Source organism: Coenobita brevimanus, chromosome 103 (assembly GCF_032717465.1).
Source record: "Coenobita brevimanus isolate Jiangsu-jjx chromosome 103, ASM3271746v2, whole genome shotgun sequence".
Lineage (NCBI taxonomy): Eukaryota > Metazoa > Arthropoda > Malacostraca > Decapoda > Coenobitidae > Coenobita > Coenobita brevimanus.
This window is the reverse complement of record NC_137056.1, coordinates 6,314,936-6,337,920: the sequence shown is the minus strand read 5'-3', so window position 1 is coordinate 6,337,920 and position 22,985 is coordinate 6,314,936. Positions and strand designations below refer to the sequence as shown.

At 41.7% G+C, this 22,985-nt stretch overlaps 1 protein-coding gene across 1 annotated transcript in view; it reads right to left on the bottom strand.

The window, feature by feature from the left end:
- Positions 1 to 22,985, bottom strand: part of LOC145415715 (uncharacterized) — a 243,273-nt gene that overhangs the window by 150,992 nt on the left and 69,296 nt on the right. Inside the window, exon 2 of the mRNA XM_080284939.1 lies at positions 7,409 to 7,443. Coding sequence (XP_080141065.1) covers positions 7,409 to 7,419 — 11 coding nt within the window. The 5' untranslated portion in view covers positions 7,420 to 7,443. The remainder of the gene's footprint in view (positions 1 to 7,408; positions 7,444 to 22,985) is intronic.

Below are 22,985 nucleotides of genomic sequence, written 5' to 3'. Positions count from 1 at the left end.
TCCATATTTCAGAAACTAATATGTAGAAAGTTACAGAACCAATGGGGCTAATTTTTTAAACCCTTCAGATGCATGACCTGAATCAATCCCTGCTGACCTGAATGAATAAGGTCAGCCTGAAGCGACCGGAAAGACCTAAAGTGTCTTACATTGAATACAAATGCGTCGATAAGGTTAATTACTAGTACTGGTCTTTATGGGCATGATCTGAATACGTCTCAATGGACCTGCACTGATCTGACGGACCCTGAATGAACCTGAAGGGGTCTGAAAGCCAATGTATCAACAGCGCTGATTTCTGACAAACGCCCTCATAAGAATGATCTAAGTCTAACTGTATAAATATGAATGCATTTAAAAGGCATGAAGTGACTGAAATTACCTGCAAAGAACTAAACATTGAGGTATACCTTTACAGACATGATTAAGACTGAATATACTGTGGAAATAAAATATGATGAGCATAATAAATCCAATTTTATCTGTCTGGACGCGAACGGGCCTAATGTTCCCAATGCCCAATTGGACTTAAACAGATAAAAGCTTCGAGTGGTGCCGACTGACTTGATTGGAGCTGAACCGATCTGGCTGAGTCCAGTTTGTTATGAGTGCACTGAACGTACCTGTAAGTGGAAGTAAATGGCTCTGAAATCAGCCATAATGATTTTTACAGTCTACAGTGGCAAAGACAAACCAGAACTCTTTCCACTGGGCGCTAAAAAGGTGAGTCTCTACCTGTCTATACCTGGCTTTCTATCTACATCGTCAGTTTACTCAGAATCTGCACCGTTCCTCTATTACAGCTGTTTATCTTTCGTGTTCAGTATTGTTCTGTCTGCTTCACCCTCTCATTACATTCCTAAGCTGCCTCTGTTGCACTGGTCGTCTATCAACCTTTCTATCTCATCCTCTCACTATATCTCTAAGCTGTCTTTCTATTGCTTTGACCGTCTATCTAGTTTTCTGTCTCCATCATCGTCTCATTCTCTCCAGGCTGTCTTTCTATTGCTTTGGTCACCAATCTAGGTATCTATCTACTCATAATTTCTCTCTCTCTCTCTCTCTCTCTCTCTCTCTCTCTCTCTCTCTCTCTCTCTCTCTCTCCATCTCTGGGCTGCCTCTCTGTTGCTTAATTCGCCCACCGATTCCCTTTGACCACAAGGACATTATATTTATTACAGGAAGATTCTCCGTCATCTGAGGAAATCTTTAAGTAAGTAACATATACACACGTCCGGCTATGACTCGTGTGTGTGTGTGTGTGTGTGTGTGTGTGTGTGTGTGTGTGTGTGTGTGTGTGTGTGTGTGTGTGTGTGTGTGTGTGTGTGTGTGTGTGTGTGTGTGTGTGTGTGTGTGTGTGTGTGTGTGTGTGTGAGAGCGTGCGCGCGCTAATATGCTTAAGTGTACACGTGAACGATTATCTGTACTGTGTGTTTGATATGTATGCATGTAAACCTTAACAAAACACACACACACACACACACACACACACACACACACACACACACACACACACACACACACACACACACGTTATTGTTTACGTATCACCAGGTATGACATGCTTACATATGAGTACATTCTCTCTCTCTCTCTCTCTCTCTCTCTCTCTCTCTCTCTCTCTGTCACGTGTATACGCTTATGTATGAGTATCCCCCCTCCCCCCCCTCTCTCTCTCTCTCTCTCTCTCTCTCTCTCTCACACACACACACACACACACACACAGCATCCCCAGTATCACCATGGCTACAGACACAAGGGTACGAGAGGTGACAAGGATATTTTATAGCTGGCCTCTTGGGTACACACAATCAGGCCAAATACTACCTGAGTTTAAATACCTGCATTTAAATACCTGACTTTAAATCTGTGCGTTTAAATACCTTCGTTTAAATACCAGAGTTTACATACCTGAGTTTAAATACCTTCGTTCATACACCTGAGTTTAAATACCTGGGTTCAAACCATTACTCGGATTTCGATAATTAAGTTACCTGGGCTTAAATCATCACCTGGCTTTAAACACCTGGGTTCAAATCAACAGCAATGTTCAAATAATTAAGCTACCTTGTTCAAATCATTACCTGGGTTTAAATACCAGGGTTCAAATTACCTGCGTTCAATCAATTAAGCTACCTAGGTTTAAATAATTACCTATGCTTAAATACCTGGGTTCAAATTACCACCTGCAATCAATTAATTAAGCTACCTGAGTTTAGCTCATTACCTGCGTTCAACTGATTAACCTACATTGGTTGAAATCATTACCTGTGTTTAAATACATGAGTTCAAACCAACGTTGTTCAAATAATTATGCTACTTGGACTCACTAATGAAGTTATTACCTGCGTTCCTTTATTTCGCAGCGCCTCTTCCTCAGCGACTGATTTTACATATCACACGTCATTATCGACTTGGTTTTTTATTAGTAACAAAAAAGAAAACATTAAAGTGTAACAGGCAAAACAAATCGCTTAGAATGAGGTGTTAAAACAGCAATTGGCAGACTCGCTTAGAAAAAGGTGTTACGATAGCAATAGGCAAATAAATCGCTTGGAAAGTGGTCTTTAAGATAGCAATAGGCAAAGGAAATCGCTTAGAATGAGGTGTTAAGATAGGGGTAGGCAAAATAAATCGCTTAGAATGAGGTGTTAAGAAAGTTCCGTGGCAATGGATGGGAATAAGGCACCCACACAGAAAACACAAGATATGAATTGTAGTAGCTTTCACACGCTCGACGGATAGAAACAACAATCCTAAATATTTTCTGAAGGACAAGGAATTCACAGGGCTGAGCAATAACACTTTCTGGGGAAGTGATCCACCCCCACCCACTGTTACACGTATGGGTGGGGATGATAGGTGTGGGAGGCATTTGAGATGTGGCATTAAAAGTGTATGTGGAAATTTGTTGTAAAGATGATATGTGGGAGGAAAATAAAATGCTGTGTGAAAAGTGTACGTGATGATTTTAGATGGAGTATGAAAAGTGTGTAGAAATTTATCCTAGATATTTCATACGTGGGAGAAAATTGAAATGTAGTGTGAAAAAGGAAAGTGTTAATTTTAGGTCTACAGATGACAAATGTGGGTGGAATTTGACGTGTCTGAAAAGCGTACGTGGAAGATTGTTTTGGTGGTGGTGAAGCGTTTACGTGTGAGAAAATCTATATATATTCTCGTGGGGTAAGGAGGTTCCCTAACACCTTTTCCTTAGCTATTTGTTTCTGAGTATGACTGGTTAATATTCTCTGGTACGCTATTTATGCGGAGTATGATGATAAAGGAAGGGTTAATGAAACAGAATAGGACAGTAAGGTGTAATAAGCAAAACAAATCGCTTAGGAAAAGTTGTTACGGCCATGGTGTGAGGGTAAACAAATGTGGATAAGTGAGATAATGGAAACACGATTAGGATATAGTAGTGAACGACTTAAAGCCCGTATAATTACCAGCTTGGCAGGCATCCTAGCACCTCTTCCTTAGCTATTTAGTTTGCAAATTTCACACTAATATTCTCTTCTGTGCCTTTAATATACGTATACTATCCACAAAGTTGGTATAAATGACATAAAAGGGAATATTAACGTGGTGAACTATATGCAAAAATAAACTGGTGAGGAGAAGGTGCTAGGAACCGACGAAGCTGAAAAGAATAAGGGAATCAAAAAGGGAAATCAAGGAAACACAAATGAAAATCAAGGAATCACGAATGGAAATCAAGGCATCACGCATGGAAATCAAGCAATCACGCATGGACATCAAGGAATCACGCATGGACATCAAGCAATCACGAATGGAAATCCAGAAATCACGAATGGAAATCAAGGAAATACGAATGGAATCATGGAATCACAAATATAAAACCTAAGCAAGTGGAACAAATATTAGTTATATAAAAAAAATCGTACAGATGCAATATTGTAGATGGATGAATATTATACAATGCATTTCGACAGATCTATGGATGTATGTGAAGATATCTACTACTACTCGTCTACAGTATAACACAACCCATTACCTGCTTACCTTGTGTCGGGACGATGAAGCTACCGGAGTGCAAAATACAGAAAAGACCTGATACAGAAAGAAAAAAAAAAAATACAAGCGGTTTATCACTCACCACATCCTTCCGTAAAATTTGTCTCCAAACACAATGCGTTAACATTAGCATTTTAACATAGGAAACATTGGTATAAACATTTTTACAAAGGAAACATGAATACAGCCTACGTATTTTACACTACCTATTACAAGCGCTGTTTTTATACATTTGCATTTTATCACCATCCTCATCTATAAAGGATATTGTAATAAACTGATAAAATGGTTATAATACAAAGATAAATACAGGTAAGCAATTAAAAAAACTGAACATGAAGTTTACATAGATGAAGCACACAAATTTATCCCATTTTTCCTGCAACTAATGATGACACATGATTTATATTCAAAGGTATTAGCCATAAGGACAAGCATCTCACCTCAATAGCACCTGATTGGCCCGTATTCTCGCCAGTTAAGAAAGCTCTCTAACACCATTTCCCAAGTGACTTGTTTTGCTTATTGCATCATACTCTCCTATTCTGTGTTGTATTGGTTCTTCCAATAGCGTCATACTGTGCATAAGTACGTACAAAAGGATATTAACCAGCCGTATCAGATAATAAATCGCTAAGGAAGAGGTGCTAGGGAACATCCTTGCACGACGAGAATACGGCCCATTGTGTCTACACTGTACAGCCACAGTTGCGCAATCACAGGACAATGTACATAAATCCTACAAAAGCTATTTCTTATCCAAACATCCAAGAATACTGATGTAAGCCTAGATCATAAGGATATTTCTTACATCATTATTTTACACAGTTTAATAATAGAACTATGAAAAAAAAAAAAAAAAAAAAAAAAAAAAAAAAAGCTGAGTCTGGTCTTCCAAAAAAATTATGGAACGGAAACTAGTAAATATATCGGTCTAAAATTCAACTTTAAAAATATACTTCTTTTAGTCCTTGTGTTCTTTGCGACTCAAGGGTTGTACTATGGATAACGCCAGTCGACTCTATTCACATTAAGGAAACCATCAGCACTCAGAGGGTTAAACGTGTAATCACCGGAAATCAATCTTGAATTTGGCTCTCTCTCGCATTTTGTTTTTCTCTTGGAAGGAACAGTTTTGCGGGCTCGTTGCCTTTGGTTCCTTCTTCCTCACATAAAAAAGAAAAAAAAAAAATCCTGGCTAACAGCGCGTTAGTTCTCAAAGTCGGTCTTGTCTCACCAACGTTTAAGAGGAAACCTCTCGACTCGACAACTTCACCAGATACTTGAATGGAATAATACAAAAGCGAATATCTATCATCATTATCCATCCACGCGAAAATGCACAAAAATGATAATATAGATATGTACTTAATAAAAACAAAATTAATCAAGATCTACGATTTTTACCCATGAAATACCTGAAACCACATATTCGTAATTTCATGTGCTTTATGATGCAATAATCCAGATTCTGAAATTCCACAAACAGCAATTCTAATTTATCTAAACTTTTACTTGTTCCTAACATGGATACTGTACAAACAGACATTATGTAAGATTATGTAACAGCCATTTTTCCCACCAAAGTGCTTCTCGAAATTAGGTTACCAAAACACCGGGATTCTAAGAAAAACTAACAATAGCAGGATGAATTACCGGGCATTTCTCACTAAGCCACACCTGTGAACTTATTATTTTATTTTTTTTTTTTATTTATTTTTTTTTTTTTTTTGAGAGAGAGAGAGAGAGAGAGAGAGAGAGAGAGAGAGAGAGAGAGAGAGAGAGAGAGAGAGAGTAATCTACGAACGACTTTGAAATTTGTGTTTTTAGTTCGTTCACAAACTCTTAACCCTTTGACTGCATTGGTTTACTGCGAATACAATCGTCAGGCGTTCGCTTGCATAAAATACCACAGTTCTATCAAAGTTTAGATGGGGTTTTTAGCCATCTGACTATGGATGATGTCTCTTTGGTTGATAAAAATCGGCAGCAGAGTGGTATTCCAAAGTTAATAATGTCAAACTGATTATTTATTTATTCCTCTATCAATCAATAACTATCTATATTTTTTGGAAAACCAGCTCGCACAGAATATAAAAGCAAAAGATCACTACGGACATGAAGAACGTGGGATCATGGAAACTTATGAATACTCAAGGTACACTCGATCAAAAAAGTATTGATGCACATTCCGCGTGAAAAACAATCCTGCACCACAGACGATGGGCACCTGCAGAATGCCTTGTAGCAACCTTGTTTTCATGAGGCTGCAATATATCGTTTCGAAGGACATATTCTATCGGTTAGGAAGCGCTGTTACAGGGAAGTTCATACGAAAATAAAATAATCTTCCAGGGACACCACGTGCTGTACAGATCATTTCTTACTTCACCTGACCCCTGGTGCATGAGCCTTTTTTGATCGGGTGTACACTGCAAGACTAACATATCCACAATTTCTGATCCCATTACAATAAACATACCAAACACAATCTCTGACCCCAGTACAATATAAGATTAACATTATCCAAACACAATTCCTGACCCCATTAAAATAAAGACTAACATATCCAACACAATTTTTGACCACATGACAATACAGGACTAGCATGTCACAATTTCTGACCCTTTACTACCAAACTTGCATTATTGTACAGCCCAGGCACTGACACAGCGTGTAACTGTAATTAATTCTGCATCACAATTTCTGAAGTGGATAGAGTATCTTACAGTATAGACCTGACACTTGATAAACGAAGTGTTATGCAGAAAACGCTGACTACAATGAGTGGGATTTTTTGCTGTCAAATAGTGAAAAATCACCTACATCGATGTTTCTGAAATCTCATTCATTCCTTCATAGGCGGGGCAATTAATAGGGACAGAGGAAAATTGTCTTGAAATTCATTTTCTCAATATTCACACAAAAAATTTTGTTAAAAAGGTAATTATGCTATCATACAACCTCAGAATTAAAAAGTTATAAGCATAATGTATATCTAGAGATCTTTATGAATCAAACTCATGTTGCTCTTTTCAATTATGCCCAGAGTATCAGAAAGCACGCCAAAAATTCGATGGATTTATCATCAAGAGAATAAGAAAGTTTGCGGGTACTTATAACCATTAACCCCTTGACGACGACAGGCCACTCTTCACGTAAAAAAAAAAAAATAATCCTCGGGTGCTAGCAAGAATACAAGAATTATGCTTTCCCCAACACTTGAAGGACACTGACTTAGTTCGAAGACGTTGATGGGCCACTCTCAAGGTGAATACAGATGCCTGGTGGTCGTAAGAATGAGACGACTGAGTATTTATGTCGACGTCAGAGGGGTTAATGATTGAACTGTAATGTCTGTACTCACCAGTGATGCATCCGTCCTGCGTACACGGACTCACCCTGGAAAGAGAAAAGGGAGGCAGGTGAGTAAGGGAGGTGAAGTCGTGAGTATGGGAGGCTTCGTACCACCCCTTCCTTACCGGTTTATTTTGTACCAGACACTTGAAAATAATGAACATGCCCCTGAGGGAATTGAAAATGAAGAAGCACAAAGATGAGCATGAGTGGTATGCATAACGGAGGTGAAAGACGTGAGAGAATGACTGAGAAATGATGAAGAGCAGAGAAGAACAAGAGTGGCACGTATAACGGAGGTGAAAGACATGAGATCGCACTGGTAGGGAGACTGAACGAAGAACAACTCCAGCATCCTATTTTACCTAGAGCCAGATGATTTTATTCAGCTGAATCATACGAGCGACAGAGTTAAGACAGTACGTAAGGTGCCAGTGAGGAGAAGGAGGGTTTGGAGGGTGACAAGGGCTTCTGCTGGAGAGCTGTGTGGGACAAGCTGTGAGGGAGCTGGGTGTAAGGGAGGAGGACACGACAGATGGAAGACGGTGGATGAGAAGTAGAGGACAAGAGCAGCCTTAACTCGATCGCGAATAAGGCAAATAAGAAGAACCGAATCCATCTCTTAGTATCGAAGAACACTGCATAATTGGTGTGTGTGTGTGTGTGTGTGTGTGTGTGTGTGTGTGTGTGTGTGTGTGTGTGTGTGTGTGTGTGTGTGTGTGTGTGTGTGTGTGTGTGTGTGTGTGTGTGTGTGTGTGTGTGTGTGTGTGTGTGTGTGTGTGTGTGTGTGTGTGTGTGTGTGTGTGTGTGTGTGTGTGTGTGTGTGTGTGTGTGTGTGTGTGTGTGTGTGTGTGTGTGTGTGTGTGTGTGTGTGTGTGTGTGTGTGTGTGTGTGTGTGTGTGTGTGTGTGTGTGTGTGTGTGTGTGTGTGTGTGTGTGTGTGTGTGTGTGTGTGTGTGTGTGTGTGTGTGTGTGTGTGTGTGTGTGTGTGTGTGTGTGTGTGTGTGTGTGTGTGTGTGTGTGTGTGTGAGGAAAATATTGGGTGTTACCTTTCTCTCCCACACACATACATTCCTCTCTCTCTCTCTCTCTCTCATATTACGTAAACCTCGCATTCTTACGTAACTTCAAATGCATTCGTTTTGCATTAGACGGTCGCTTTCCGAGTCAGACAGTCAGTTAGTACGCTTGTCATTCAATCAATTATGTTATGCACTAGTTACTTGGGAAATCAGTGTGTACCAATTCACGTAAGTGGTCACGAAGTTAGGCCGGCAGTATCTCAATTAAGCAGGTAAGTAGGCAACGGTACAGTAACCCCTTCAGTCCAATGACGTTATGTTTGTATTTTATCTTGGTACATTCAGACGATTTTATTCAATTCAGCAGAGTAGCCTAAGCAACAAAGGGATTTATCAAGGCTATAATTAATCCTTCCAATTCTGAAAGTACAGTGTATCATGAGATGAATTAAATCGTCTGAAGGTAGTATGAATGAGCAAAAATGTCATCGGACTGAAGGGGTTCCAGAAAGCATTTGCATATTCAACTACCACCAACGTATTCATGCCTTTCTTCGGCCACAGTCTGGCTCATAAACATCTGCTAAAACACAGTACATGATCATTAAGTGTTATTCAAGTGGAAGCATTATAACTACAAATGCTGTTGACTGGGAACGTGCGACTGTTTTGGCCCCACTTGAACCCTCTTCTGGTATGAACCGGGTGCAGATCGGGTCGAAGTCGTTATATCTTGTCATTAAACAACTTTTTCATACATGGGTACAATTCTTCCACTTGACTGGCACTGTGATAAGAAGACACAATGGTAAAAAACCCCACAATACTGCCATTCCCACTCCAATGCGTAAGTGACGAGTGGGACAAGCGCATCCTTTTTCCAGAGGGATGAGCAGGAGGATACCTAGAAACCTGGAGCGTTCCGTTAGAAAAGTTTGAGAGCTAACTGTGCTACTGTTACGGAAATCTTTGTAGAGCTAAACCAGGGAAATATTTGTAGCTGCTGTGAGCCTCTAGATTTCATGGCATCTCCTGCTGTGTAGTGGAACTGTGCTATTTTGCTGTGTTTTCCCATCCTCCCTCATCCTAAAAAGAAAAAAATAACTATCATATTTTCCAAAACATTTTCTATCCACCCAGTTTTCTCTAACCCTGCAAAAATTATAATTCTGTTATCTGTTGTTTCCCTGGACACTTCCATGCCCTCCCATCCTACAAAAATAGTAAACCTCCTCCCAGCACACGGTTTCCCCCAATCCCTCCCATCCTACAAAACGGGTAAACCTGCCTTCAACTGTCCCTCTCCCATCCTACAAAAATTAGTTCACCTGTTATCAGTCTCCCTTTGCACTGTATTCTTCATTTCCTCACATCCCATTAAAAGATTTTACTTGCTACCTGTCCACCTGCAAAACTGTTTTCCTCATTCTCTCCCATTCTAAAAAGAGGAGAAAAAAATGGCAACACGTCTTCCAGCACACATTTCACCCCATTCCCTCTCACCATACAATAATGGGTACACCTGCCATCTGTCTCTCTGCACACTGTTTACCGCAGCCACAAGCCACAGTGAAGGTGTTTATCGCCTAGGAGTGAAAGAGACGGACTGCTTCCGCCTCGTTGCTGCCTTCCTGTGAGCCGCGTGGTTAAGGCGGACAAGGGTGAAAAGGGGGCACTGACCTTTCCATTCACATCTCACATATCACTTACCTCGGCACTTTCAGCTTCGTCACTGTCACAGCATTAGGCCTATGCGCTGGTCCCCGATCAGTTTCTCGTTTTTTCTTTTTTACTTTTTGTTTTCTTTTTTACAGTAGAGCTCCCTGCTAATGGAGGGGTTAATGAAAGCTATAACTAACTACCCTAGTTCGAAATGAAAAGCCATTCTTAAAGTGATTAAAATCGCCAATAAATATAAATTTGCTCTGAAACAGACATTATAATCAGCAAAATACAAACACACCCGCAATTCTTGTCTAACACCTCGAAAATACATAGAGATAAGTACAAGAATCCTCCTTCACTTTACCGCGTATCTCATCCAGCGTGGAACTACTGAAGAGGAATTTTTCATCACAAGACCCAGAATTGCACAATGGAGGCTAAACATTCATTTCCAGTCTGGAATAAAGTAGGAACCCAGTGGCTCATCGAAAAGTAGAAAGAGTATGGACACTGCCACACTGAGATCTGAATCGGACATATTCTGACATAAATTTTCCCCTCGTGTTGGTCTGGGAAAAAAAACACCCCGATACAATGGGCGAAGTTCTTTGCGGAAAATTTCTCACTGCCACCCAGATGATGTCTGACTGTGACAAGTGGATTTCTGCAACATTGCCTAACATAATGCGTGTTCTTAACGTCAACTTTTATCACGACCAACACGTTCGGATAACTTCAGTCATACAAGTCCCATTCTGACCTCAATGCGAAGCCCAAACCCCTATCTTTTGTGATCGTTCTTCCCCTTCTTCCTGCATTGAGTCCCCCTAACCACTGTCCTGACAACTTGATATGCACATGTGTAACCCCCTCACTTTGGGGTCTCGAGGGAGGTGCAAAAATTGCCGAAAATGAGGCACAATAAGTAACGGCTCCACTCTCCTTCATGCCTCCCCTCCTCCCCTCACCATTTTTTCCTTCACCTCCCTCAATCCCCTCAATACAACACACCTCCAGATACCAAAGACTTCTCCCCCCCTCCCTCTCCATGCCTCTCCTACACCTCACCCTGCCTCCCACCCCCTCTTAATGAACGAGGCGATGGTGTATAACACGTCCAGCTCACAACTGAAAAAAATATATATATTCGATTCTCTTACAGGTCTGACTCGGACAAAAATTTATTATTCTCTTTTTCCTGTTCAACCACCAGTATAAACAGGGACCTGAATGTAAACAAATAAATAGACAGACAGATAGATAGATAGATAGATAAATACAGATAAATACAGACAGACAGATAAATAGATCGTTCGGTCAAAAGGCATAAATGTAGAGCCTTATCAATTTTATCCTAATTTTAGGTATCGCTTGAGTTGCACGTACAAGGTAACAACACTGGCCTGATTTTTGTCATGTGCAACCACGCCATGACGCCAGGTCGAGGGGCGGCTGGCGACGACGTGCCTGCCCACTGGTCGAACCCAGGCATTTGTACCCTGCCTGAGTCCAAATGGCGATACAAAAACAATACCCAACACACACACACACACACACACACACACACACACACACACACGACTCCAAAACAACACACACCCGGCAACCGCAACCACAACCTCGAATTTACATCATCACAATCAACTCCCTCTCATAACTAAGATTTGTGAGAAAAAAACAAGGGATGGGGAAGTTTCTGTCCCCTCCTTTTCTTGGCCTTTCTGCAAAAAATAAAGTAAAATAAAAAAGCAAATAAATAAATAACAAAAATCGCTGTCACATGCACGATCGACTGCTTCTCATACAAGTTTCTTTTTTTCCACGAAGAACGAGAGACAGGGACTTTTGCACTCTCCTTTCCTCGTTCTTCCAGTAAAAAAAAAAAATAAAACATGAACTTATAAATCACATCTCGTATCTAAGATGTTTTATTCTGCAGGAGGAACAAGACCCATGGAATATTTATGTACTCCACTGTCCTTGTCCTTCCTGGAAAAAAAAAAAAAAAAAAAAAAAAAAAAAAAATTAAGAAAGTATATCTCCGCACTGAATTCCACACAAAAAAAGATATGCTGATAAACCAAAACCAGTCCCCTCACTTCACTTTATTTTTTTTATTATTTTTTTTTTACCGGCACCCACATTCATTTTTTTTTTTTTTTTACCAGCGCCCACACTTAAATTATTTTTAACCGAAGACCACACTTCACCTTGTCTTTTTTTTTTTTTTTTTTTTTTTTTTACCGGAGCCCACACTTCACTTTTTTTTTTTTTTTTTTTTTTTTACCGACGATCGCACTTCGTTTTTTTTCCGGCGCCCTGACTTTTATTTTTATTCCCCCCCCCCCCGACTCACAGGGCTGGTGTGGTTGTATCAGAGGGGGTGTTGCTTATGACAGGTCGGTGCGTCTTGCGGAAAATCAGTCGCCTCTTTTGACGAAATTCGTATCCGTAAATCCCAGCCTCCGCCTGGGATCGATCTCCCATCCTTTCAAACAACGACTCAATTTCTTGGCTGCACTGAAGACTTCGTAGCAACTTTATATCAGCGATTTATTGTGCATATTATACAGCCTAATGTTATGTTTTCACCAGCGACATAACTTGCATCAGAAATATACAAGACAATATAAAACTGTAATGTGCAGAACAAACAGGTAAGGAAGAGGAGCTGCGAAATCTCCCAGAACACTTAGAATATGACCCAGCAGCCCATCTTCTATCCTGTCCGCCACCACCTCCGCACCCCAGACTGCGCCAAATTACGTGCTGACAACAAGGCCTCTGTAGCTATGAAATACAGATTGTGTCTGCATTCAAGATATATCATTCCCATACGCATTTTTTTCGGTACTAAATCATATCGTCCCCTCAAAGGAAAGGCAACGAAAGGAAGTCTAAAGTCTGAGTTGAGGATTATTCATGTCAAGTCTGGACACATGAACCCGAAAGACTTGGCGCCATATTCTCGTTGGCACAGAGACTTCGAGCCATCTCTTCCTTCGTGATTTATTATCCATATATACACTTTAATATTTTTTCATATGTTAACCCCTTTACGAAGACGGTGACTTTTCTTGTTCTATTCTTCATATCGTAAGACTATCCTATTCACCTTACGCCAGACCTCTCGTGGTGAATGTTTTAACCAATTATTGCCAATAGTTAAAAGGAGAAAAGGAACTGGGCACTTTCAAACACTTAATCGAGAAGGGAACCCCATAGTCTGAGCCCATGATCGTGATTCTGAGTCGGTAATCGTAGTCCCTTGCCAGCAAAATCCCACGTACAGCAACCCTGGGAAGTAATGGGTTAATGAAAGTTATATTACATGCCGAAAGTTCCAGAAGCCTCTCCTAGACGAATACATTCCCTTTAAGGTAGCATGAATAGAATGTAAACACGTCATCGTAGTGAAAAATCCAATGTCGACATAACTTACATCAATACTATACAACAGGAAAAAGTGTAATAAGCAAAAAAATCGCTCAGATCGCCGTTTTACAATTTTCCCAAACCAAATTCATTACGAAGTTGTAAAGGGTTCAAATGCTATACAGCCATCCATTTACAACAAAAAAAAAAAAAAATCATGTTAAACCTCAACAGGAGGATTACACTTATTTTTTTTTTTTTTTTACCACCACACTTTACTCTGCGTGGGAGAAAGTTCGAACCGAAGGAAGAGGAGAAGGAGTTTACATATATCTTCCATTACCTTCTTCACTGTAATAAGTATATCTTCATTTACATTAACTCGTCTCTTCGGGTAACCATAATAAAAGAAACTAAAAGACGTCACCTTACCGAAAGAATTAAATAGTGAATCATGGAATCTTAAAAAAAAAAAAAAAAATAAAAATAAATGCAGAAAGCCTGTTGCCACACATTCAGTTTCAGGAAAAAATACACTTCCATGGAAATGAGAGGAGCGTTGCCAGTCAGTTATTCATTCTCTCTCTCTCTCTCTCTCTCTCTCTCTAAGATAAAACCTTTCTACTGTATATATAAACAAATGAGACAACAAAATCCAGTCAGCAACTGTGAGGAGCTAAAATCTCTCTCCCTCTCTCTCTCTCTCTCTCTCTCTAAGATAAAACCTTTCTATATATAAACAAATGAGACAGCAAAATCCATCCAGCAACAGTGAGAAGCTAAGACACTCCGAAGTTGGCCAAGCATACCCTATTCTTTATAAGTCCACTTGGCGAGGGGAGGTAAAATGATCTCTCCAAGAAGGGTGGCCAGAGGGAGACAGACAGAGAGGATAAAATAATAAAAAAAGGATGAGACACGAGTATAAAATAAGAGAATGAAGTTAATTAGAGGAATAAATTAAGAAGGGGGGAAGGATCAAGCCGTGTATGTTGTTGGCGACCGTGGGATGGCTGGGTGGGGGATTGTGCTGATTAGACGGATGAAGGAATGGCATTTTGAAGACGTAAGAAACTAGAGACCATTAGCTGTTTCGATTTCTGTGGCGCCGGTTGAGGTGACGGCCATATTTGACCCGCGAATTTGACTGTCCAAGAGGCAAGTGTAGCTTTTATTTATTTATTTATTTTTTTATCATATATTGTTACAAAGAGAGAGGGACGACTTCCTATTCCTAACCCATAAAATTTCTTGAGACAACCCATAAATTTCTTGAGACAACTTTTTTACTTTATTCAAGCTAACAGCGCCGGAGAGGGACGCCTTCCCGTGGTGGCGCCGATGTATCCGGACGAAGGACCTATTCCGATGCCTTTACCTCCCCCTCAACAGCTCCATTTCCCGAAAGGATGGCTGCGCGCGGAAGTGTTAGCTGCCTGTTCACGTCCCTATCGGGCTGGGGATACGACTACTACTGCGACTACTACTACAACTACTACTGCGACTACTACTACAACTAACCGTTCAGGGTCGGGGGGAGGATTTTACTCTACTCGTCACTACAGGTAACCTCCAGATGTATGAAGATTTGTGATACGGCCAGGGGTGGGGTAGCCGTACCGCGACCCTCAGCACGACCCTCCTCACCTCGCCGGGGATAAAATTGGATTGCTTGCTATTACAGACACAAGTATGTACACGGGAAAACTATACGGGGGTGCGCCATGGCCTCGTCACGTGTACAGCGCCATGGCACCAGGTGATCACGTGACAGATAGTGGCAAAGCTTCATCAAAAACTCCACCGACTCCTCTTAGTATCATTAACATCTTCACTGACGGACGTTTTCTTGAAGCTAAATATATTCTGGCGATAGCGAGAATAAAATGAATAAAAGACCTGCATGGACGAAGAGGTTTAAATAGGAGGTTTTTATTTCTATTTTATTGCAAGACATTTCCTTAAACTGAATTACAGACATGGGTGGTAGTAAGATTTGTATTAAAAAACGGATCACTTTTTTTTCTTAGATCTACTGTTTATTACTTCACTGCGAGAGCTGAATATAGGAGAGAGAGAGAGAGAGAGAGATAGATAGATAGACAGATAGAGAGAGAGAGAGAGAGAGAGAGAGAGAGAGAGAGAGAGAGAGACAGACAGACAGACAGAGAGAAACATCCTACCAAAAAGCTTAAAATCAACAGACGCTCATCATCACCCTGAAGAATGGAGCCCTGGGTGGCAGGGTGAGCTGTGTGTGTGTGTGTGTGTGTGTGTGTGTGTGTGTGTGTGTGTACCAATTCTCCCGACCTAGATACAATCCCAACAGGGGGTGGACGAGAAAGGTGAGGTAGTATGTCCTTCTATGTGCTATCAGATATTCACACACCAGATCAAAGCTCCTTGGACGACATATACTGAATCCCTCCTTCACAAACACAGCCACCACAACACAATTTCCACAGGTACTTCTTCCCCTACACTCAGAAGTCTTCCACACCTAGGCCAATGAATGACATATTGGGTGTGGGGTGGATTACTTTTTACTGGGTGGGATTACTTTTCATTGGGTGAGGGGGGGATTACTTTTCACTGGGTGAGATTACTTTTCATTGGGTGGGGGAGCGAATTTCTTTTCGTTGGGTGAAGGAAGGATTACTTTTCACTGGATGTGGGCGAATTACTTTTCACTGGATGGGGGGCGGATTACTTTTTATTGGGTAGGAAAGCGCATAACTTTTAATGTGACTGATGGTGGTGTTCCTCGGCCAGACGGACTAATTGTTCAAGGTCAACTAAACAAGACTTGAACATGTTTAGTACAGCTCCTTGCCCTTATCAGCCGTGTGGAAGCAGGCCTATTCAACACAAATATACATCCAAACTACTCTGCTTTAATTTGCTTTTGCCGATTCCAGACGATTTCAGACGATTTCGTTCAATTTTACGAGGCCTGTCGCTGTAGAAGGCGTTACATCTATCCTTCACTAACCCCTTCCCTACAGCGGCTCTCCCCAAAACCCCATCCAATCCCCCGTTCAGCAGCTGTAATAAAATAAGCAACATGTTGTCGGGTTCAGAGAGTGAGGCGAGGCTGAGAAACGCTTTACAGACGGCGCCACAAAGCCAACCAACTACAAACCAAAAAAATCTCTCAGGCGGGCATGCAGTTATAAGAATATACTGTGGACGAGTTGTTGGTGTGTGTGTGTGTGTGTGTGTGTGTGTGTGTGTGTGTGTGTGTGTGTGTGTGTGTGTGTGTGTGTGTGTGTGTGTGTGTGTGTGTGTGTGTGTGTGTGTGTGTGTGTGTGTGTGTGTGTGTGTGTGTGTGTGTGTGTGTGTGTGTGTGTGTGTGTGTGTGTGTGTGTGTGTGTGCGTGCGTGCGCTCGCGCGCTTCCTTTATATTGGTAACATTTAAATTTCCCTCTGCTGGATTATTTCTTGGTTCTCTCTCTCTCTCTCTCTCTCTCTCTCTCTCTCTCTCTCTCTCTCTCTCTCTCTCTCTCTTCTCTTCTCTCTCTGTCTCTCTCTGTCTCTCTCTCTCTAACACGATGACCAGAACAGAACACAATACTCCAAGTCTGGGACGTATTACAGAGGTGCAATTAGTGGGGATACCATTTTCTTATATTTATTCATACGTTCTATCAATCCACATCATTTAGTCGCATTCTTTACTGCCTTCAGAACTGATGGCTTGGTTTTAAAAATTTTCGTCCTGATTTTTGTTTTCGAGTTCTGGAATAATGTTCATGGTGCAGCTCACTTCATACTAACAGCCAATAGAGGAACTTTATTCGTATATATTCCTGTAACAAATTCCAACTGTCATGCTTGAGCCCAATTTACTAGTTTATCAGGGTCATCCCGAATTTATAAAAAAAATTAAGATGTATCTGTTCTGTTACCATTATCTTTACTAACACCAAATTCTGACAGATTACAAAACAAGGAGGTAGGGGATGAGCAGGGGAAAAGGCAGGAGAGGGGAGAGGACAGGGGTGGGTAGGGGGAAAAGACTGGGGTGGGCAGGGGAGAAGGCAGGGGAGGGGAGGGGACAGGGGTGGGCAGGGGAGAAGACTGGGGAGGGGAGGGGACAGGATTGGGCAGTGAGAAGGCAAGGGTGGGCAGGAGAGACGGTAGGGGGAGGGATGGGAGAGGGATGGTGGAAAGGAAGTGGGAAAACAGGAGCTAGAGGGAAGGAGGGAAAATGAAAGTTGAGAAAGAAAGGTAGGAGAGGAAATGGGACGAGGGGGGGAAGAGACGGGAGAAGGGAAGCAGATGGGGCAGGGAAGAGATGGGAGAAGGGAAGCAAATGCGGCAGGGAAGATGGGAAATAAGGAAGAGATAAAGGGAAGGGAAGGAAACAGAGGGGATTAGAAAGTAAAAGGAAGGAGGAGAGAGGGAGGAAGAATCTAACGGAAGCGAGGAGAAATGGGGGAATGAAACAGAGGAGAAGACAGTAGGAATGATGGAAAGGGAAGAAACAGAGGAAGGAGGGAGAGACGGAAGAGGAATGAAGGGAAGAGGGAGGAGCCAAATGCAGGAAATAGGGAGCTGGGGAGGCGGAACAAAAAAGAAAATACTGTTTATTTGCTGAGTCAACACTACCAGGAGAAATGTGCCTTCCCTGACATTCTCACTCCAGGTAGAATGACAAGCGAGAGACACCAAGGAAGTCTGTTGTAATTCATTCTTACCACCACCATGCAAGTTTAATAAGGAGAGACGCAGAATGTACCTGTATGCTTATCAGTGTCCTAGTTAAACACCTGAAGATGTCCCGTGTACAAGGTAATTAATCCAAGTTAATCAGTGTTTAGCGCGACCTAGCAGGTACAGAAAAAATAAAAAAGGTATACAGGTAGAGTAAGAAAAAGTGATGATGTATACAGGCAGAGTAAAAAAAAAAAAAAAAAAGTGAAACATCTCCAAAAAGATTTTCATTCTGTAAAAACATTTCACGGAATTTCGCCTGTCTGCTTCCGAGTGTCAATTTACAGGCGGAAGGCACAGGGGTTGGACCAGAAGGAGGCGTGCCTGTTCCCCCACTGAGGAGGGTTTGGGAGCTTATCCAAACACGGAAAGGCCTGGTAAGTCTGGCCTTCCGACAGCTGTTAACTTCGTGAATGCACAGTACCATTTATCTATTAAATTATTTTTCCCTACTTCTAGACGATTCTTTCCTGCTTAGACTACTTTTCAAACTGGACGTCTTAGATATATCCCTCAATAACCCCTTTCCTAAGTTGAAAGCTAGTACAATCGTTTAGATGTAGCAATAACTGAAACAACACTAATAAAAAAATGTCATCACCGGGTTTCAAGGGATTTAGTCGGCAATAAATAGACTGCACATTAAAGGCATCTTAATACCTATAATGCCGATTTCCAAGTTTCCCTCAGTTTATGATATCAAATGGAAAAACTTGTAATATTTTGGAGCACATTCCTAATTCTATTCAGGCCTGCCCATTAAAAGACATGGTTCAGAAATGCCCACTGACACAAAATATACGTCACTGAATTAAACATAAACGAACATACTGACACTCTAAAAGATAAATTTGAGATTTTTCGTATATGAGGGAGTGAGTTAAGTCAAATTCTTCAACTACACTACTTTCCTAAACTGAATATTTTACTTTTAGGAAGAGAATGTGTGTGGATTACGTCGGCTACTTACTGTTATACCGTCTTGATCAATTGCGCTATATTGCATTACTAATTGCATGATAACCCAAACTGTATGCTGTGGCCAATACATTTATCTATATAAATTAAGTCACTAGTCTCCCTGTCACACCAACGACAGTTATGCATAATGGGGGTTCCTTTGCACGTGTTCTCTCTCTCTCTCTCTCTCTCTCTCTCTCTGTCAAAATTTAATATGAACTTAACAATCAAATTTGGAATAACTGAGAGGAGTGGAGGGTTTTGCGCCATAAATCTGATGGTGTACAGAAACAACTGACCGGGAGAGTGAAAAAAAGACCAAGTTCTCAGTAGGTGACCATCAGACCTATCCCTGACCTACACCAGACCCACATGAACCTATCCCTCACCTACACCAACCCTACATGAATCTATATCTCACCTACAGTATACCAGCCCTACATGGACCTATCTCTCACCTACACCAGCCCTACATGGACCTATCTCTCACCTACACCAACCCTACATGGACCTATCTCTCACCTACACCAGCCCTACATGGACCTATCCCTCATCTACATCAGACCTACACGGACCTATACCTCACCTACCTCACCTTCACCAGCCCTACATGGACCTATCCCTCACCTACACCAGCCCTACATGGACCTATCACTGACCTACACCAGACCTACATGGACCTATACCTCACCTACCTCACCTTCACCAGCCCTACATGGACCTATCCCTAACCTACACCAGCCCTACATGGACCTATCCCTCACCTACACCAGACCTAGCCCACAACACCAGACCTACACCAGACCTAACGCACACCACCAGACCTAGCCCAGACAGTGTAAAGCAATACTGGGCGAGACCAAGTGTGACGGGTCGGGAGAGTGACTAATGGTCCCAGGCAACGTACCAGCAGGGGACCACCAGACCTACTTAACCTTCACGAACCCCAGACCGAGGGAAGCACCATAGGCCTAACGGGACCAGTCTCTCTCTCTCTCTCTCGACCTTTCTACAGCATCTTCGACCAACTAATCAAGCAACCAATCAACTAATCACTCAATCAATCAATGTCTACTAATGCCTCTTCCTCTACCTTTCTATCCATCAACATTTATCTATCCACACAGCAAACTATCTACCTAACCACAGTAAATATCCTAATAATCTATCTATTTGGTATCTACCGATCCATCCATCCACTTACCTACTTACCTGCCTATCTACTTATCTACCAGTCCATCCTTCCACCCATCCATCCATCCATCTACCTATCTATCTATCTATCTACACATCGACAATGAGAAGTAAGACAGATCAAAACTCCTATTCAATGGAGACACGAGGGGGAAAATTAGGTAGTGTATCTTCGAACCATCCATCCATCTATCCCAACACCTACCTACCTACCTATCTATCTATCTATCTATCTATCTACCCGTGTGGCACAGAACTATAATAGGGCATATCAAAACGGGCCGCCTGTTTAGAAAAGGCACGTGGAGACAGACAAGGCGGTGTACCTTGCCAAAACATTCTTAATAATAATACTGTAAACAAACCCACGTGGAGAGGAGATGGGCCGTGCAGGGAGAAGGAATAACTATGAAGGTGAATGATGATGATGATCTTTCTTTCCCCACCTCTCTCTCTCTCTCTCTCTCTCTGCGCGCATCCATCCTCCCACCAATATACCAACCACCTTATCTTTATCCATCCACTCACTGATCAATCTGTCTGCCTATCTCTAAATCTATCAGTTTATACCCATCTATCTATATGGATAATAATTTGTGTATCTATCTATTTATTTACTGATGTATGTATGTATGTATATGTAAAAACCCACGCGCCACTCTGATACCTGACTGACAATATAAATCATGACGGGATGCCTATATAGTGAAGGCACGAGGAGGCAAGCAGGGTGGGGTAGTGGGGTAGTATGCTCTGCCAAGACCTTCATGATAATATTACGGGTGACACTGCTGTACGTGGGGAGGGAGAGACTGTGCAGGAGGAAGGAATATAAAATACGGAGGGATGACAAATCATGATGATGATGATGATGATGATGATGATGAAGGATGGTTCAGGTTTCGCTGATGATGATTATGATGATGATGATGATGATGAAGGCATAATCGGACTTAAACATTTAATGAAGCTAACTCTCACTAGGTCAAATATTCTCGTTGCACTCTGCTCTTCACACCTGAGTTCTGGTTATCAAGCTCCTCCTGCCAATTAACCTTAACCCCACAGGTGTGGTGGTGGTGCCGGCAAACAGTCATCGACAGGGACGTTGGTCTGGCCAGGATTAACCCACAAACCATACTCATTTTACTTTAACTCGGCTTTAACCTATCATCTCCCCATCTTCAATGCTCATTTGGTAACACGATATTAAAACTTAAATATTATGTTAGTCATGAAAAACTACTATGGAGAGATGTATAGCCGCGGCATTACCTCACTGAGTTACGTAAAATAAGGTGCATCAGGACGAAAACTGGTCCACGTTAAGGTGAAAGTACTATGGAAAGTCTGGTGGAGGTGTGGGGTGAAGGGGTAGGGTAGCTGGCAATCTCTTCTCTGCTGGAAGAATTATACCTATTCATACATATGGAAACTGTGAAGATGCAACAGATTTAGCCCGACTTAGACCCTATCCCTTTCCATCCGACTGTTCCCTACCTTTCCCTCAAGACTTCAGTGCATGTTCTCTGTCATCCCACCTATTCAGCTTTACCATGCCTCTTTCTCGGAACTCAGTGCTTGCTTCTTTTATCCCACCTATTCATTTTAATTTCAGTTTTAAGATCAGCCTGGCACACATTCTCCAGGATACATGCACCTGACTCATGAGCTGAAAATGGACTGACTCACAGGCTCATCAAGACACACAAGCCTCGGGATGACTAACAGCTGTGTGTATAGCTTCTTAATTCAGCTAAAATTAACACACTGATTCTTCTGCCGTCCCAGACTGTCGCCTATTATGAATCAGTGGAGGGTCGAATGAATGTGTGTTAATTTCCGAAAGCCTTGTGACGACACGCACTACGCCGCGTCACCATCTGTTACGTAAGAATCTCATTTATCCTCTTACGATTCTCTTAACTCTCTCGTCACACTGTTTCAGCCATCTCATTTTTCGTGTTACAGTTTTCTTACACTTTTTGTCACACTGTGTTAACCGTGTCATTTATCTTGTTATAATTTTTTCACTGTTTCTGTCACATAGTTTTAGTCATCTCATTTACCACATTACAATTTTCTTACTCTTGTTGTCACACTGTTTAAGACATCTCAATATCTTGTTACAATTTTCTTACTTCTATTGTCGCACTGTTTTCTATTACATGTCTGTTCTGTTTTCGCCTACAACTGGTTATTGCAATGTCTCCCTCAGTTTTTAATGCATATACAGCACCCGACTGGACCTGGAGTGGTATTACTGAACCCGACTGGACCTGGAGTGGTATTACTGAACCCGACTGGACCTGGAGTGGTATTACTGAACCCGACTGGACCTGGAGTGGTATTACTGAACCCGACTGGACCTGGAGTGGTATTACTGAACCTGACTGGACCTGGAGTGGTATTACTGAACCCACTTGGACCTAACTAGACCAAAAATGCACCTGAATGGACGTACATGGTCCTAAGTGTTTATGAATGGACCGGAATTAATCTGACAGTGCTAGATGGCTGGATGACTGCTCCTGATAAACATATGTATAATGCCTGATGGATCGCCGCGACCTTGAATTGACGTTAATGGACCAAAACTGACCTGACGCGACCTTATCTGAGAGAGACGGACCTTTGAGGCTTAGTCTGACCATCA